The 16,989-nt window shown below is 44.5% G+C and overlaps 3 protein-coding genes across 6 annotated transcripts; all 3 read left to right on the top strand.

Annotated features, from left to right (window-relative positions):
• The first annotated feature begins 6 nt into the window (after window positions 1–6).
• Window positions 7–8,272, top strand: LOC148401577 (SH3 domain-binding protein 4-A-like). Of its 3 annotated transcripts, none has more exons than XM_088368609.1 (5): window positions 7–146; window positions 2,556–2,720; window positions 3,284–5,568; window positions 6,842–7,030; window positions 7,244–8,272. In XM_088368609.1, exons 2-5 carry the CDS (start codon window positions 2,591–2,593, stop codon window positions 7,466–7,468), a joined length of 2,829 nt encoding a protein of 942 aa, XP_088224735.1. In that variant the 5' UTR covers window positions 7–146; window positions 2,556–2,590; the 3' UTR covers window positions 7,469–8,272. The 3 variants fall into 3 exon arrangements, with proteins under 3 accessions (XP_088224735.1, XP_088224736.1, XP_088224734.1); XM_088368610.1 differs by lacking the exon at window positions 7–146 and adding an exon at window positions 1,853–2,113; XM_088368608.1 differs by lacking the exon at window positions 7–146 and adding an exon at window positions 1,854–2,036.
• Window positions 8,273–8,782: 510 nt separating this feature from the next.
• Window positions 8,783–11,537, top strand: LOC148401576 (ADP-ribosylation factor-like protein 4C). The gene has a single exon (XM_088368611.1). The coding sequence runs from the start codon at window positions 9,184–9,186 to the stop codon at window positions 9,766–9,768; it is 585 nt and encodes a 194-aa protein (XP_088224737.1). The 5' UTR covers window positions 8,783–9,183; the 3' UTR covers window positions 9,769–11,537.
• Window positions 11,538–12,029: 492 nt separating this feature from the next.
• bzw1a (basic leucine zipper and W2 domains 1a) lies at window positions 12,030–16,930 on the top strand. 2 transcript variants are annotated; one of them, XM_088366105.1, is made up of 12 exons: window positions 12,030–12,164; window positions 12,798–12,870; window positions 12,944–13,120; window positions 13,202–13,296; window positions 14,013–14,078; window positions 14,232–14,367; window positions 14,442–14,551; window positions 14,625–14,795; window positions 14,867–15,013; window positions 15,102–15,240; window positions 15,855–15,977; window positions 16,272–16,930. In XM_088366105.1, the coding sequence occupies exons 2-12, from the start codon at window positions 12,807–12,809 to the stop codon at window positions 16,301–16,303; spliced, it is 1,260 nt and encodes a 419-aa protein (XP_088222231.1). In that variant the 5' UTR covers window positions 12,030–12,164; window positions 12,798–12,806; the 3' UTR covers window positions 16,304–16,930. The 2 variants fall into 2 exon arrangements, with proteins under 2 accessions (XP_088222231.1, XP_088222229.1); XM_088366103.1 differs by lacking the exon at window positions 12,030–12,164 and adding an exon at window positions 12,346–12,516.
• The last annotated feature ends 59 nt before the right edge of the window (window positions 16,931–16,989 follow it).

The following is a 16,989-nucleotide window of genomic DNA, read 5'->3' as shown; positions in this document are numbered from 1 at the left end:
GTTGCCATGATTGTCAGCGATGTTTAAGTCAGCAAAAAAGAGAACGGAGAAAGAGACATCCGGGTGGAAAACAAAATGCTGGTTATTCTGAAAGAAGAACAACATACAACCCTGACGCTATCCTTAACCCAAAGCCAACACCACTGGTAAAGTTCCTCAGTAATTAGATCAGATGCAATGTGGTGTGTGTGAAGGTGCCGTGTCTTCTTTTACTTAATGTCCATGTTGCTTTCTTAGCCTAGCCCTGCTTGTAAAAGATGTTTTTTTAATCTCGGTTTGGGATTTGACCTACTTAAATTTTAATTGAACTACCGTATTTTCCGGACAATACCTTGCAGTTTTTTTCATAGTTTGACTGGAGCGATTTATGTGTGAAATTATTTACACATTTTATTTTAAATTGCCTTTCAAGATAACATGTCTGTTCTTGGTGTTAGATTTTATCAAATAAATTTCCCCCCAAAATCCAATTTATACTCCGGTGTGACTGAGATTGTTGAGTCTTAATGAACTGTACTGCAAAGATTTGTGTCACCGTGGCAATGGAAGATCTGGTTGTCTCATGTGAGATATTCCCCGCCCTAATTCCATAATCTTTTAGAGCCACCACTCTCACCCCCCTACCCCCGATCGGATTAGACGCTCCTGGATCAGCGTGTCTAACCTCCACGCACTCGCACCTGATGGCCCACATTTTAATTCTACTTTCCAGGATGAACTACTTGGACAGATGGAAACTGGAAGGTCTTCTAAGAGCAGCCTGTTCTTCATCTTCTTTGCCGTGTCACCTCTTTCAAATGCATATTTCTTTTGCATCATAATTACTCATGCTAATGAGAGACTCTGATGATTGCAGTCGTGAATAACAGGCCCACCACAACAGAAGTGCAGCAACACATGTAGACAGACAGGGATATGCCCCTCCATTTGTCTTAGCAAAAAATTACTGCACTTTACTGAACAGTGGTGAGTCGTATGTGTATATTATACTGCCACCTGGTGGCCAGTACAAACACACAATGTATTAAAGTGAGTCCTGTGTCCGTGCAGCACCTCAAAGGGCACTTCTGACGTGGAAACCAAAAAGAGCGTCTCATTATGATGATGAGAATGGGCCACCAGTGAATTCGTTCCTTTCAAGCAGGTCCCACTTTGAAATCCTTCCGGTGGAATGAGATGAAACCGCAACATGCGTTTGAATGGTGATTCAACAATGAAAAGAAAACATGTTGCTCATGAGCGTCTTCAATCTCAGATGTCAGCAGAGGTAGCAAAAGTACTTTCACTTTGTACTTTATTTAGTAAACAAATATTTGCGTAACAAAAAGTGCTGATTTGATCACTGAGAAAAAAAATGCCGACTCTGAAGTACAAAAAGTACGGTAAGGTAACATGGTGTGCGCTATGACAACCTACTCGTACACCACACACAAACCCCCAAAGAAGAGAATCCACATTTTGAACGATGACAATGTTGGAAAATTTGATTGTCAAAAAATTTAGAGGGATTTAAAAAAAAAATGTTTTTGGTCATTTCAATTCTTTTAGGTGTAAAGCTTTTATTCAAAATAACATAACACAGTTTGAGAGGGGGTATACAATTAATTTTAAATTCAAAAATAAAATATTGTTTCAGAAAAAAGAATTACACTACGGATCACAGTGCTTTCCAAGACTAAAATATTGAGTCTATTTCTTTTTAGTTTGGCAGCAGTAGGCTTCCGTAGTATGCAGGATGTGCTTCATTACTAAAAAAGCTTTGATTTTGAAAATTTACTCCCTTCAACCTATGCTATCAATCCATTCGGTTCAAGGTTCAATTTTGCTGAAACCCGAGTGCGTCGGTAGCTCCACCCCTGTTCTGACGTCACACACCCCTCTACACACGCAAACACACACATCTCCCGCGGCACGGACAGACGCAACCTCCTTGTGCAGAACACTCCGGTGGACTTAAACTTCAGGATTGGGACAAGAGATTTAATTTGATCAAGTTTTTTACTAGAATCTGAAAAATGCAGAAACCAGAACCTGAGGTGAGCCGTGGCAATTATTCTGCATTCTTGTGGATTATTATTTTGCCACAAAGGAGCGGCTTAAGAAGCAGCAAGTGGTCAGTTTGCAGGATCACACATATCTGAAAGATTATTTTCTCTCACGCTTATAATAATATAATTGTTTGTTTTTGCTTTAAATTTTATCAATATAAAATGCTCAAAAGTAGTGGTAATATATGTTATTGATTTCAAAAGTGTAATGATAAAGATGATTCTTGTCATTTCTGCACCTATCAGCCTTGCGGCATTTCCATCAAAATATATCGAATATCGTATTCACGTTGCCGCAAATTAGCGAGTGTGTCTTCACCCTGCCAATGAGGTCACCTGCTAATCTGAAAATCCTTCATCTGAGACACGCACAGACGCAGGCATTGTTCCATTTTGTCTTTCCGATTGTCCGGTCTGATCATTTTTCACACACCACTTTTTGAGTTCTGTTGTATTTTTTTGTTTACACTTTCCAAATGTTTGAAAAAATCTGTCATTGCTTTCCAGATGAAAAGCATTTGAATGAGGCTCGGGCCCATCTGATGGTCAGCATGACGAGCGGCGATCACCTCCTCCCTCGCTGCAAGTCTGAGGGGATGCTCGAGGATCTGGGCCAGGGGTGTCCAGCCAGCCTCTCGCAAGTCAAAGGTCATGATGAAATGTTCTCTTTAGGTATGATTCATTTCATTTACCCTCTAATGACATCCTGCTTTTTAAAAAGGCTTCATCTGCACTAATGATCTCATCTAAAAATAGTAGATTATGCACTGAATTATTAAAGTCGTTTGATTATGAAGTGAATAACAACTTCAGAAGAAATGTTTTTACATTTCATGGCACGCTTGCGTTTTCAATGCAAATGACAACTGGACGAAAACAGGCCGAGTGGGAGTGAAAATACTGTGTCTGTAATATTTCGGTCCAGTTCTACAGAGACATAGGTGTCAAACACAAAGACCGGGGGCCAGATACGGCCCGCCACATCATTTTATGTGGCCCCCAAAGACAAATTGTGCATCAACTTCATGTGTCAATACTAAAATTACAACTTGTCTTTTCTCAAATATTTACTACCATTCATCTTTATAGAATATTTGATAAAAATGAGTTTGACACCCCTGAACTAAGACATTCAAATTAAAAAAAAGCACTCACGGTCCAATCGTTTATTGATTTGTACCATGAGCTGAGTCCATATAGTTGATTTAACTTTTGTTAATCTCTTTTGGTTTCAGTGCCTTCTCCCAGTGCCTTAAGACTGGACACGTCTACCTCATATGGAACCGCTCAGGAAGTGGTGGCCATCAAGGATTATTTGCCCACCAGTTTAGTCAGCCTGAAATTCTCCAAAGGCGATCGACTTTTTGTTCTGGACACGTCGGGCGGCGAGTGGTGGTACGCACACAATAACAGGGAGATGGGCTACATCCCCGCTGCTTGTGTCAAACTGCTCAACTTCAGGAATTGTTCGCTTAGTGATAGTGGAGTGATCGACAGTCTTGGAGAGGAAGAGGAGCTGCCGAAGGACTTTGAAGGCTTAGGAGAGTGGAGAGCTAACGACTATCCGTTTTGTGAAAAACCCTTTGCGCATCCCTTAGACCAGAACCGCCAAGGTGTGACAAACTCTGCCGATTTGATTCTTTTTGATACAATTGCAAATCCAAGTCACTCCAACAGTGACACCAAGAATATTAATTTTAGCGGCCTCGGTAGTTGTCCCGATCGAGCGGAGCAACACCTCCACAGGGATAATCCTCTTTTAAGGAGTAAACGTTCCCAGAGTCTTTCACAACTCTGGCTTCTCCAAGCGCAATCAAATCCGAGCATTCCTTCCTCTTGTTTCTTCACGGGCCTGAAGGCGCCTTCGCCGGAGCAGTTTCAGAGCCGCGAGGACTTCCGAACGGCTTGGCTCAATCACCGAAAACTGGCCAGGTCTTGCCATGACCTGGAATCCTTAGGTCAGAATCCGGGGTGGGGTCAGACCCAACCGGTCGAGACCAGCATTGTGTGTGGCTTGGATAGCGGAGGAGGTGTGGTTCAGCTGCCGGACACCAACATCACCCTGCACGTTCCCGAAGGGCACGTTTGCCACGGCGACCATCAGCAGATCTCCATGAGAGCCTTACTGGATCTTCCCTTGGAGCTCAACAACGACAGCTGCTCCACTGTCAGCCCGGTGGTGGAGATCAAGCTCAGCAACATGGAGACCAAGTCTTTTGTCACTTTGGAGATTCAAGTGTCAGTCGCTGTAAAAACGGAGAGCGACCACTCCGCCGAGATACTTTGTGTTCGGAGCGACAGCAAAGATGGACCCTATGCGCCCATTCCGACTTGTTATATTTATAAGGATATGGTCCAAGTGCGCCTGGACAGTCTTGAGTCGTGCATGTACGTGGCGGTTGTGGTTCGGTCACTGAACATCAGTCACGGCGTGAGCGTGTGGGACCACATGCAGAGAAAGGTCACGCTCGGGGTTTACGGACCCAAGCACATCCACCCTACTTTTAAGACCGTCGTGGCCATGTTTGGCCATGACTGCGCCCCGAAGACCTTACTACTGAGTCAGATGGGTCGCTTAGCTTGCTCCACCCCTGCAGTCAGCCTCCAGTTGTGGGGGAAGCAGCTTTTTATCCTGAGGTCCCCACAGGATCTCCAGGTAGGGCTGTACCCCAACGTAGCCCACTATCAGGTAAAAGCTTGCGACGGCGCCGGCCTCGTCCGGGGATTTCAACTGAAACTGGGCAAGGTCGGCCGACTGGTTTACACGATGTCTTCGCGCGACCCCAATATCGTCTCAGACTTCACTCTCAGGGTCCAAGTCAAGGACACGCTGGACTGCACCCTTACTCAGTTCTGCATTCAAACGCCGCAACCGCCGCCAAAGTCCGAAGGGAGGACGACGGGCCAGAGGAGATTCTTGAAAAAAAACGAGGTGGGTAAGATTACCCTGTCGCCGCTGGCTGTCACCTCCAAATACCCCAAATTTCAGGAGCGCCGTATAACCAGCCTAAAATTCGGCAAGCTGATTAAAACAATAATACGGCAGCACAAGAACAACTACCTGCTGGAGTACAAGAAAGGTGATGTCATCGCCCTGCTCAGTGAGGAGAAGATCAAGCTCAGAGGGCAGCTGCGCACTAAAGAATGGTACATCGCATTCTATCAAGGCAAGACGGGGCTGGTCCACGCCAAGAACGTTTTGCTTTTGGGAAAAGTCAAGCCCATTCATTGGTGTGGGCCGGATTTAACGACCACGACGCTGCTGGAGCAGATCCTCAAACCGTGCAAATTTCTGACATACATCTATGCCACGGTGAGGACCCTTCTGATGGAGAACGTGTCAAACTGGGGAGCGTTTGCCGACGCGCTGGGGTACGGGAACTTACCGCTGGATTACTTCTGTCGGACCGAGCTGGACAACGAGCCAGAGAAGGTAGCGTGTGTTCTGGAGAAACTCAAAGAGGAGTGCACCAATGCGGAGAGCAAGGGGAGGAAGTCCTTTCAGAGGGAGCTCATGATGGTGAGTAAAAGTTGTGGTGAGTGGCTCGATTGCGAAATGACTTCCTGAAATGCAGGTGACGGACAAAATTCTGGAAAAATTCTCAGAAAAATTCTCAGAAAATTCTGACAAAATTCTGATAAAATTCCTCAAAGCAGAACATTAGCATAACCAAAGAGTGTATTTGCAGCTACTCACTTTTGGTCTGGCGTTTTGCGTTCATTTTGGCGCGCCGTGCCTTTCAAAGCCGTGAACCATCTTACATAACTATTGCTCAATCAAACATTTCATCCTTACCGAGTAAACAAGCCTTTCATTCTTTCTCGAGGCTCAAAGTGAAGCCGGATTGAAATTTGTCAGCGGCTTTGGGCCAGAACCCGATTGTCGTACTGGGATGAAAAGCTGTGGGAAGTGATAACTGATACCGCAAGAAAACAAAGAGAGTGGACGCACCCCCAACATCACGGTTATCATTTAGCAAGACAACAATTTTGTCCATTTGTCTCATCCGCCCACTGCACTCGCTTACACCTGCAAAACGACATGAAGCCATCTTCCTTCCTCACAAGTGTGAAATGTGAGCAGGAGGCCACGCTGGAGGGGCATCCGACACTGGCTGGGCCGGTCTCTTCAAGCGCCGGATTGGGTTACTCCTGACTAGAGTGTGTTCACTCAATCATCACATTTAAAAGGTGCAATTTAGCACCACCATCAGATGCTCAACCATTCAGAATCGGCCTTAGACTCAAGATGAAGGGTCAAGTTGGCAAATGAAGCTTCAAATGTGCTTCATGAAGCAGTTGTAATTCAACTCTCTGTTCAACATTGGGTTAAAAGTATACTGACTTGCCATTTCTAAAACTGCTTTATTCACACCAACAGTGCCATCTAGAGGAGTAAATAAAATACAACTGGTTCGTGAAGCAAATCTTGAAGCCTCATTTTCCCATCACTAGTGTCAACGCCGCAATAGATTCAGGTTCCGCATCTTCTGAACTCCTGAGCTGTGTTTTGAAACGGTTTTGTGTTTCATGGGACATCTTGCACGTCAATCCTTTCCGGCTTAAATGACAAAGCTGCTTCATCGCACGTAAGGCCATTGTGCCCAAGAAGCCTACCGTGTACCGTAGGTGTTTGGGGCGCTATTTTTAGATCCAAGCCTTCACACGGCTTAAATGGGAACGCGTGTTAAAAGGCCGCACGCTCCGAAGGAGAGCGTGCCGGCCGGAGATGTTACATGAATGTTGCATCCCAATTTGGGAATCTTGAAATGACCTTTAGTTAACACCGTCAGGCCTTGCTCAAGATGGACTGCCAGGGTCTTGTTGCCAGATTGGTTCTGGACTTTGTCCTGCTAACCACGGCGGTGGAGGTGGCATCCCGCTGGAGGGAACTTGCAGAAAAACTGGCCAGGGTGTCCAAGCAGCAGATGGAGGCTTACGAGGCACCGTACCGGGATAAAAGCGGCGTGCTGGACAATGAGGTGAGAACATGCGTCTGATAATTGTCATTTAGGGTTTGTAGATCAGATATCAAAAGTTTTGACAATATAAATGACGCACCATATAAGAAATTATTTAGAACGATAGAACGTGCACACGAGAAATGAAGAGAGAGCAAGAGTTTCTGACGATTGACCAATGTTTTTCTTCCAAAATTTGGCCTTGCCACTCAACCTTGATCTACATCCCATCAGTCCATGTGGAAACCAGCCTACGACTTCCTGCTGACGTGGGCAGCGCACGTAGGGGACAGCTATCGGGATGTCATCCAGGAGCTCCACGTTGGTCTGGACAAGATGAGGAACCCCATCACCAAGAGGTGGAAGCACCTGACCGGCACCCTCATCCTTGTCAACTGCCTCGACATCCTCCGAAGTGCCGCCTTCTGTCCCACCGGCTATGGCGACTTTGCCGTCTGATCTGCCATAGCTGCCGGTCAAGCATTTGCGCCTCGTAAGGAAAAGCGGTTTGTGAACTCGATGAATGAATGAATGAATGAATGAATGAATGAATGAATGAATGAATGAATGAATGAATGAATGAATGAATGAATGAATGAGCAGGCAGATTCTGCGTTCCAAACTTAAACTCGGCTTCTTATTGTGTACTGCATGGCATGCCAAATATTGGCATTTGCATGTCAATAAACTGCTGTTGCTTTTAAATCCAAACAACGAAAAATCCAACATTCTGTGCTGGATTTGTAACTGCATTTGTTTTTTTTGTTGCTGCCGCTTGGCCAGTGCTTTTTATTATTTGCGCCCCCTTGTGGAGTTCAATCATATCCTAGAAACGATTAACGGAGACTCAGCACAACCAAATCATTCAAGGAGGATTTTGCGTCAAAGAAAGCCAGCAGACAATCACGCTGATGAACAAAGTTTAAACTAATGTGATAGGGTTTCCTTCTCTAGCTTTTATTTTTCTTTTATGAAATGAAAGATTTTTTAAAATATTTTGTTCTCTAGCCATTTCACTGTTTTTGTTGCTGTTGCTGTATTTTTTTGCTTATAATATATTTTAAAGACAATATAAGGTAAACTCCAGTGTGTTTTTCACATTGTGTATGGGAGGAGGTTAATTTGTTTTCACTTAATGTACAAGTTGGGAGGGAGGGTGGCATTTGCATGTACTTGCAACTAGACTTGATGCAAGAAATAAATTTGTAAATATGCCCGCTTTGTCAAAAAATAGAAATAAAAAAAAACACTTGGCGTTTTTAATTTCACTAAAGAATTTTGTTTTGCTAAATAGTGAACCAGACATTATGAATGCATTTCGAAAGCCCGCACAGCAATTTACGGGCACGTCCGACTTTGGTTTGATTGCGATCCGTGAGTGTTACATTCTCATGTGACGAAACTCTGCTGCCATCTAGTGGCAACAAGAATATAACAAGACCACGCGTATTAAAATAAACGTTGTCATCGTCAATGTAAATAACAAAAAAAATAATGAATAACCCACCACAGACAAATGAAACGTTTGCCATAGTTGCCTACTGAAGTAATAATAATAATGATAATAATAATAATAAGACTATTGATAATAATAATAATAATGATGATGATAATAATAATAATGCAGTTTGGATAATGGTTAAATAATAATAAAACTTTCCCGCAGTGCAAGCATGCAGCTGTGACCTTTACGGTTTTGTACGCAGAGGAAATAGTACACGCAAAATTTCAGAATAAAAGCATTCGACTTTTCATTGTCAAGCAGCCAGCATAATCGTGAACCTGTCTTTTCTTTCCTTTGTTTTTTCCCCCTCCCAAAACCGGATATTAGTTCTCAGCCATCCTGCTGCAAGCATTCTGATCGCTACATGGCTTGTTGTTTTTTTGTCCACGCGTCACGCACTCGTGTGGCTTAGCAAACTCAGCACCGCGACGCGACTTTGCAGACACACGAGGGGACATAATGTGACATTTCCACGCTGTGTTACGAGTGCTCGAGGAGCGAAGCCACACCGCGGAGATGCAGGGATGCGGAGGTTAAGGAGGTTGAGGAGATTAAGCTTGAGGCTGCCGGAGTGCGCTCTGCGCCACCCTCCCGAGCCGCTGCTCAGGCGGCCCGGGGTCCCTTTCGATTAAGCATCCTCCCATCCCCGACTTGATGCCGCGCCTGCAGGATGGGGACTAGTTTCTCCAACCTGGCAGCCTTCCAGTCCCTGCACATCGTCATGCTCGGCTTGGACTCCGCAGGCAAAACCACCGTGCTCTACCGGCTCCGGTTCAACGAGTTCGTCAACACGGTGCCTACCATCGGCTTCAACACGGAGAGGATCCGGCTGGGCGGCGCGGGGACATCCAGGGGCATCAGCTGCCACTTCTGGGACGTCGGCGGCCAAGAGAAGCTGCGGCCCCTGTGGAAGCCCTACAGCCGCTGCACGGACGGCATCGTCTACGTGGTGGACTCGGTGGACGCCGAGCGGCTGGAAGAAGCCCGGACCGAGCTGCACAAGATCACCCGCTTCTCCGAGAACCACGGGACCCCGCTGCTGGTCATTGCCAACAAACAGGACCTGCCGCGGGCCCTGGACGTGGCCGACATCGAGCGGCAGCTGGCCCTGTCCGAACTGAGCCCGTCCACGCCGTACCACGTCCAACCCGCCTGCGCCATTATCGGCGAGGGTCTACACGAGGGCATGGACAAGTTGCACGAGATGATCGTCAAGAGGAGGAAAGCGCTCAAGCAGAAGAAGAAGAGGCAATGATAGGTCTGCATCTTACGTGACAGCATGCGGGGGACACCTTGCAAGTCCCCCCTACCCCCTCCCCGCGTATGATCATTTAGAATATTTAGAGACGCCAAAATAAACCTACGCTTAAATGCAAGTAATTATTTCCAGCGGGGATATTCGGTACTTAACACATTTAGTGGACCACCTGTCATGATTCAATTAAACATAACAATCCGACAACCCCCACCCTATCATTTGACAAGAAATAATAATGACTAGCTACGTGCTTTTTGTAAAACAAGAAATTAACGTGTAGCATATTTTTGCATTTAAAACAAGCATGTGGCACATTGCAAGCCTTTTAGATGTTCCATCGTGCCAAAACAAACTCCATGCAAACTTGCAATATTTCTAGGGGGGGTGACCACCACTCTTTCAATTGCTGTGATTTCTTCCGATTCACAAGGGGGAGGAATTTCTTTCTAATTCAGCTTTCATAGCCATTTTTGAGGGGAAGGGGTCACAAATCAATTAAGCATAGATAAGACATCATGTTAATCCTTGAACGTGGTGTTATAGCAGCACATAGCAGATTGAAATAAAATACAGTATTATACATAATAATAAGATTTTTGAGCAATAAAGTCAGGTGTGATTTTTTTTTCTGTAGCCCCATATTAAACAGCTGCAGATAAAAAAAAAACGGTATTGAGTCCATGATAAAGATTTTTATTTTCAACCGATATTTAATTGTAGCACTATCAAGAGCAGATGGGGCGGTGGTCTATTACATTTTATAAGCGTTGCAAATCGATTTATTTTCAGGGAGCATATTTCACAATCTCCCATGCAAATAACACGCATACGCATGAGCGATCGAAAATCATCGAGATGAACGGCGAAGACAAGCTTCTGGCCCCGTGGCATCGGTCAGCACCTCAGTCCCACAAGATTATTAAAGGGACCCACAAAAGACCACCCCTGCACCTGCAGTCCAAGAAGACAAAATGATGTCAAGGTCATGAAGCCTTAATAGGAAGAAAAAAAACATCATTAATGAATGCAATGAGGCCTGAACTGCTTTGATTGTTGCTGGTGGCGGAACGACTGTTACAGTAGCATCTGGCGAAAGCTGGATTTAAAGTGTCATACTTTCATAGAGTGAGACCTTTGTACTTTTGCTGGAGGAACGGTGATTGACTCCCACCAGTTCATCTCTTCCAAATGTAACCACCTGGTAGCAGAAGATGCCGCATGCAAGCTAAAGATGCACGATGGCTGACGATGTTATGCTGAATCATTTCATGTCGTCTGTTCATCACTGCAGCTCGAGCAAAGTCTTGACCAAGGCATTTCTCCTTACAATGGGGAATAAAGTCAAAAATGTTTTCCTTCACTATCTACTCTTTGTCAAGGTCTGATTTGAGCACATGTGAAATTATGGCCCTCAAGTAAGTGCTTTGAACATTTGCAGGTGACTTACGCTAGCTAGGTACAAAAATAGGGCCTAATAGGACTCAATGACTTCCTGTTCAGTTCTTAACCCATCATGTAGGCAGGAGAATTGTTGTGCTTAATTGTACTTATTTATTTGGGCCACATAGATTTTGAAAGAACAGTGGGGTTGAACTCGCACTTGAATGTTACAAGGTGATGCAGCCAAACAGTCAATAAAAATGCAGTCTGATGATTTTCACGTTGTAGCAAAGTCGATCTGCAGTATGTTACACTTTGGAAACAGTTGTCAGCTAAACCAAATGTCTTGGCAGTTGGCAAAATCCATTAAACAAGTATTTTGGAGATAAAAATTCTCTACGACTGATTTCTGTTATTTGATGCTAAAAAAAAAATCAATCTAACACCCACCCACTTAGAATGGTTGGAGTTTTTTTAACCCACTCTTCTTAACTTTGCTGCTACAAAAACATTCTTAATTGTTTCACACAATCTTGATGTTTGTTGTGAAATGGTGTTTCATTTTGATCTGCATTTGCTGAAAATTTGTATAAATGACCTGAAAGGCTTGGGGAATACATAGTAAAGAAAAAAATACTTCATTGCATTTTAACTCGAGTTCAATATTTAACCTTTTATTCCTCTACCAAACCTTTCATGACTTATTCTATGTATGAAACGGGACATGTTGAGCATCCCTCAGAACATAATATTAATAACAATAATAATAATAATAATAATAATAATAATAATAATAATAATAATAAGCTGTAAAAAAATGGATGGATGGATAATAATAATATTTTTTCTATTTTTTTCCTCCGAAGCGGAAGTGACAGTGAAAGGCGCATGCGCAGAGGGCGGAGCCTGTGGAAGTCCTGACGGGAAGGTCTTTTTGTTTGGGGCTCTCTCACATTTGCGACGCACCGTTCGAGTCTCTGGTTCATAACCGTTTTTTATCTGCATTCATTTCGGTGAGTATTCACCTGTGTGTTGACTTTGTTTGGTGTCACACGTCATCACGTAGCTAAAGACGACAAGGCATGTGATCCGATCGCGTCAAAATAAATCGTAGTCTCATATTCGTGTTGCCGTCATGGGCGACGTTCGAAGGCTGGTTACGCTAAATTAGCCCAATTTAGGGATTTTTCTCACTTGCCTGGTACGTTTTACAGAATGCTAGGTGACACTTGACCTACATTTTCCAAGCGAAAAGGCCCGTTAAAGAAAATTGTCGCTTCACGAAATCAGTCCGCTGTCAGTTTTGTTGCTGAGATTAACGAGCTGGTTCGAGGCCCCAGCTAACCTGTGCTAGCTCAGCGCATGGTAAGGCCCTCGGGGAGCTAAAGCTAACAGCTAAAGCCATATATAGTCCGCTAAAGACAGGTATAATCCAGTTCAACCGTGTATGAACAAAACTTTCGCTTCCTTTTGCTACATTCGTGACATTGCTTCGTTGTAACACCGTGCAATGTCTTGCTTTTTGACAGTTGTTAACATTTAATATTGTGTTTTTTCACGTTGCAAGTAGTCGGGTCCGCACCTGGAAACGAATTTGGTTCCCCTCACATTTCAGCCTCTTTAAACCCAGTCTCATCTTTTTCAAGGTGTCTTTTATGAATAATCAAAAGCAGCAAAAGCCAACGCTAACAGGCCAGCGTTTCAAAACGAGGAAAAGAGGTTGGTCTAACTTTGGTTTATGCTTTGTTTGGGTGTGCCCGCTTCCTAACATGTGCTCTCTTTCCCTCTTCAGATGAAAAGGAGAGGTTTGATCCTACTCAGTTTCAAGAAAGTATCGTACAAGGCTTGAATCAAACTGGCACTGACTTGGAGGCGGTTGCGAAGTTCCTTGATGCCTCCGGCGCCAAGCTTGACTACCGCCGCTATGCCGAGACGCTCTTTGACATCCTGGTGGCTGGTGGAATGCTGGGTACGCCGTGTGGACCCGCTCGCAACAATCCTCGCGTCGAGCTGATGTTTGTTTCTGAATCATCTTTGCGTTCTCCTGCAGCCCCAGGAGGGACTCTGTCTGACGACATGACCCGCACAGAGTTTTGCCTCTTTACGGCACAAGAAGACCTGGAGACGATGCAAGCATATGCTCAGGTAGGCATTACCTTGAGAAGCTGGAAAATGTTCATTTAGTTTCATTAAATATCCCGGTCTATTCAAGATAAAATCCTTTTAATTCAGAAGTTAAAGTGGGGATTTCTATTAATATTCCAAAGTTTGATTCAAAAGGTTTGAATCATTGTAACTGGACTTGATTGTCGAAGATGGTTCACCTGTCATCCAAAAAGTCTTTCATTATAAAATGTACTGTGGAATTTCCCATTTAACCTCTGACGGGCACTTCTCTTTTGGAGGTGATCACAATAGGGTTGTTTTTGTTGCCAGTCACAGCTCGTGAACAATTATCCGCCATGCCAACTGCCTGTCTAGTGAAGAGAAAAAGAATATTATAAAGGTATTGTGGTATTCAAAACATAAATACAGCCGCCCATATGAGGACGTTCCAGTACCTTAAGTGCTCTTCTTTAAATCTTACTTTCATCTGAAATTTGCATGCACTTTTTGCTTGCAACACTAAACAAAAAAAAATTGACCAATCAACGGTTCGTAACTAGGTAATTAATTTAGGGTTATACTGAAATACATTTTCCGACTAAATTTAGGTTGCTTGTTTGGCACCAAGCTTCAATTTTTAGAATGGGTTACAACTGTAAATTGTTATAAAAAGTTTCCAGTTTGTAAAATTCTTGCATATTTTCATCCTTATGACCTTCTGCGGATGAGCGCTTACTTCAAATGTTCCCCCTCAGGTTTTTAACAAGCTGATCAGGCGCTACAAATACCTGGAAAAGGGATTTGAGGAGGAAATCAAGAAGGTGAGCACCTTTTTTGTATTTTGAAAAACTAAATTGGTGTCGACTGTTGTGAAAGGCACACGCTGTGAGAGATGTTGCGATATCCAACGGTGCCTGCAAATCGCATTTCTCTGCAATCGTATAATTGTGTAAGCATCGTTTTGTTGTGCCCAGTTGCTGCTGTTCCTGAAAGGGTTCACTGAGTCCGAGCGCAACAAGCTGGCCATGCTGACCGGCATTCTGTTGGCCAACGGCAACATATCGGCCTCCATCCTCAGCAGCCTCTTTAACGAAAACCTCGTCAAAGAGGGTAAGGGGCCGCCGTGGCGCGCCGACCGCCGGCGGGCGGGACTGTCGTTGTAAGCGGTGCGCTCTTTTGTGCAGGAGTGTCCGCAGCTTTTGCTGTCAAGTTGTTCAAGTCTTGGATCAATGAGAAGGACATCAACTCTGTCGCTGGCAGTCTCCGCAAAGTGGGCATGGATAACAGACTGATGGTAAACGTTTTAGCCGAAAGCCAAAAGATTCCGCGCTCGTGTTTTCTGACGCCGCTGCCTTTTCCCCCGGAAGGAGCTTTTCCCCGCCAACAAGCGGAGCTGTGAGCATTTTTCCAAGTACTTCACTGACGCCGGGCTGAAGGAGCTGTCCGACTTTGCCCGGAACCAGCAATCCATCGGCGCCCGCAAGGAGCTGCAGAAGGAGCTCCAGGAGCAGATGTCCCGCGGAGACCCACTCAAAGAGGCGAGGCGAGCCGACTCCCTGCTGGTTGCCCGCGCTCGGCGCTAACACGGCCGTCTCTTGCTCCACCGCAGATCATTGCCTTCACCAGGGAGGAGATGAAAAAGGCCAACCTCTCTGAGCAGGCCATGATCAGCATCATTTGGACTTGTGTGATGAGCTCTGTGGAGTGGAATAAAAAGGAAGAGCTGGTGACCGAACAAGCCATCAAACATTTGAAGGTTTGTTAACTGCACCCGATTGTCTTGTTTGTATTTTTTTTGGGTCTTACGCTTGTTCAGCGTCGACGTGACGCTCTCTTCTCCACAGCAATATAGCCCTCTGCTGAAGTCCTTCACCTCCCAGGGTCTCTCTGAGCTCAGCCTGCTGCTGAAGATCCAGGAGTACTGCTACGATAACATCCACTTCATGAAGGCCTTCCAAAAGATCGTGGTGCTCCTCTATAAAGGTCTGCACGCAGGATTTGCTGCGATTTGAAATTGCTTGTAAATATGGCACTCGTCACGGCGTGCCAATGTATCAGTCTGAGGCTTCCTGAAGCTTTTCATAGCTGATGGGAAAAGTTTGTGTTGCAATGCAAAAATGATAAGCTGACTCGGCGTACATTAATGCATGCAAAGCTCCGTGGCTGATAGGCTTCCTCCTGCGGAAAAGCATTACAGTAATCGATTTTTGACAAAACATGCCTCCTCAAATGTATCTGACCTACTTTTGCTCGTTGTTTAATAAAAACAAACAAAAAACACCTAAACTTGTTATCATCACACACAATGGTGTTAGTCTGCTGCGGTGTTATGAAATTTCAGGCAGTCAGTCGCGCTATTTATAGCACTTATTGATTGAAAATTTGATCACGTACGGACTGCATGTGACAAAATACTAGAGGCGTAAAAGTGAAGCGTGGAGAGTCTGCTGGCAGAACATCCGAGAGCAGCTGACGAATGGGGCCGTCAACAGCCTCGCATATCCACACACTTCTTAACTCTCATTTTTTTCTGTCAAGGTCTCTTGTTGCCAGCATCAGCATTTGTGTGATTTTTCCACCTTTTCCCTCTTCCTCAGCGGATGTCCTGAGCGAAGAGGCCATCCTTAAGTGGTACTCCGAAGCCCACCTCGCCAAGGGGAAGAGCGTCTTCCTCGAGCAGATGAAAAAGTTTGTGGAGTGGTTGAAGAACGCAGAAGAAGGTGAGGAACCAAACTCGTGAAAAGTCATTCACGTAGCCGATGGTGCCAAATTTACGTTTTCGTTCACATTTAATTTCTCCAAAATGCTCGGAATAGAATCATTTGTACGAAAACATTCGGATCCACGCAGCGTAATCGTAACTTCCTTCAATCGCTGCATCAGTTGAATGTGGGAATTGTATCGAACCTTGACGTTTTCAAATATCAGCATTAACCTGAAAAATAAAATCCATATTGGACGGAACGTTGCGATCAAGTTACCCAAAGTTTGACTTTTGTGTTTTCTCCCTGCAGAGTCTGAATCGGATGAAGAGGAAGCCGACTGAAATTTTCAGTTGCCAGATGAGTTTCCCCCCTCCCCCCCTTTGCGTACCCGCACCTTTTATTTTTTTATTTTCAAACGAGTAGAAATGGGATTGGTAGAATGTCGATGCCCTTCTGACTTTTCTACCTCCTGGTATAGTTCCCTCACAAGTCGCACACGTTATTTTCAAACCTTTTTTTCCCAAGGGCTCAGTCCTCCTTTGTGGGTGGGTTGTCCGCCTCAGTTGTCGCTCTCGTAGTGCCCTCTAATTTGGACAGCAAACATTCCGTGTCATCTTGTGGCCTCTGCTCGCTCCGGCCTTTACTCGGAGTTCACATCACTTTACCACAAGACTGTGAGGCCAACTGACAAATTTTTGCCAAAGTTCTTTTTTTCTTGTCTTTATATTTCTTTTCTGCCCCTTCCAGTTTAAACTTGACATTTTGGCTCATACTCACTCAAACGCCGCCTTTTTTTTTTTTTTTTTTTTTTTATTAAACCTGTCCCGTGTGTTGTGGCCACACTGGTTAGTCCATTGAAAGACAACGCCCTATATATTGCCTCGCCAGCAATCAGATTATTGGTTTCTACTTTCGTTAATCTGATGTAAACCAATTGACTTTTTTATGAAATAAAGCTTATGAAATGATGCCGTGTGTTTTGAGTCGACCAAAGAAACATTCTGATGGAGATGAGCAACATACGCAA

Source organism: Syngnathus floridae, chromosome 2 (assembly GCF_059516105.1).
Source record: "Syngnathus floridae isolate MCC-2025c chromosome 2, RoL_Sflo_1.0, whole genome shotgun sequence".
Classification (NCBI taxonomy): domain Eukaryota; kingdom Metazoa; phylum Chordata; class Actinopteri; order Syngnathiformes; family Syngnathidae; genus Syngnathus; species Syngnathus floridae.
The sequence above is the reverse complement of the archived record's forward strand: the minus strand, read 5'-3'. Positions and strand labels throughout refer to the sequence as shown.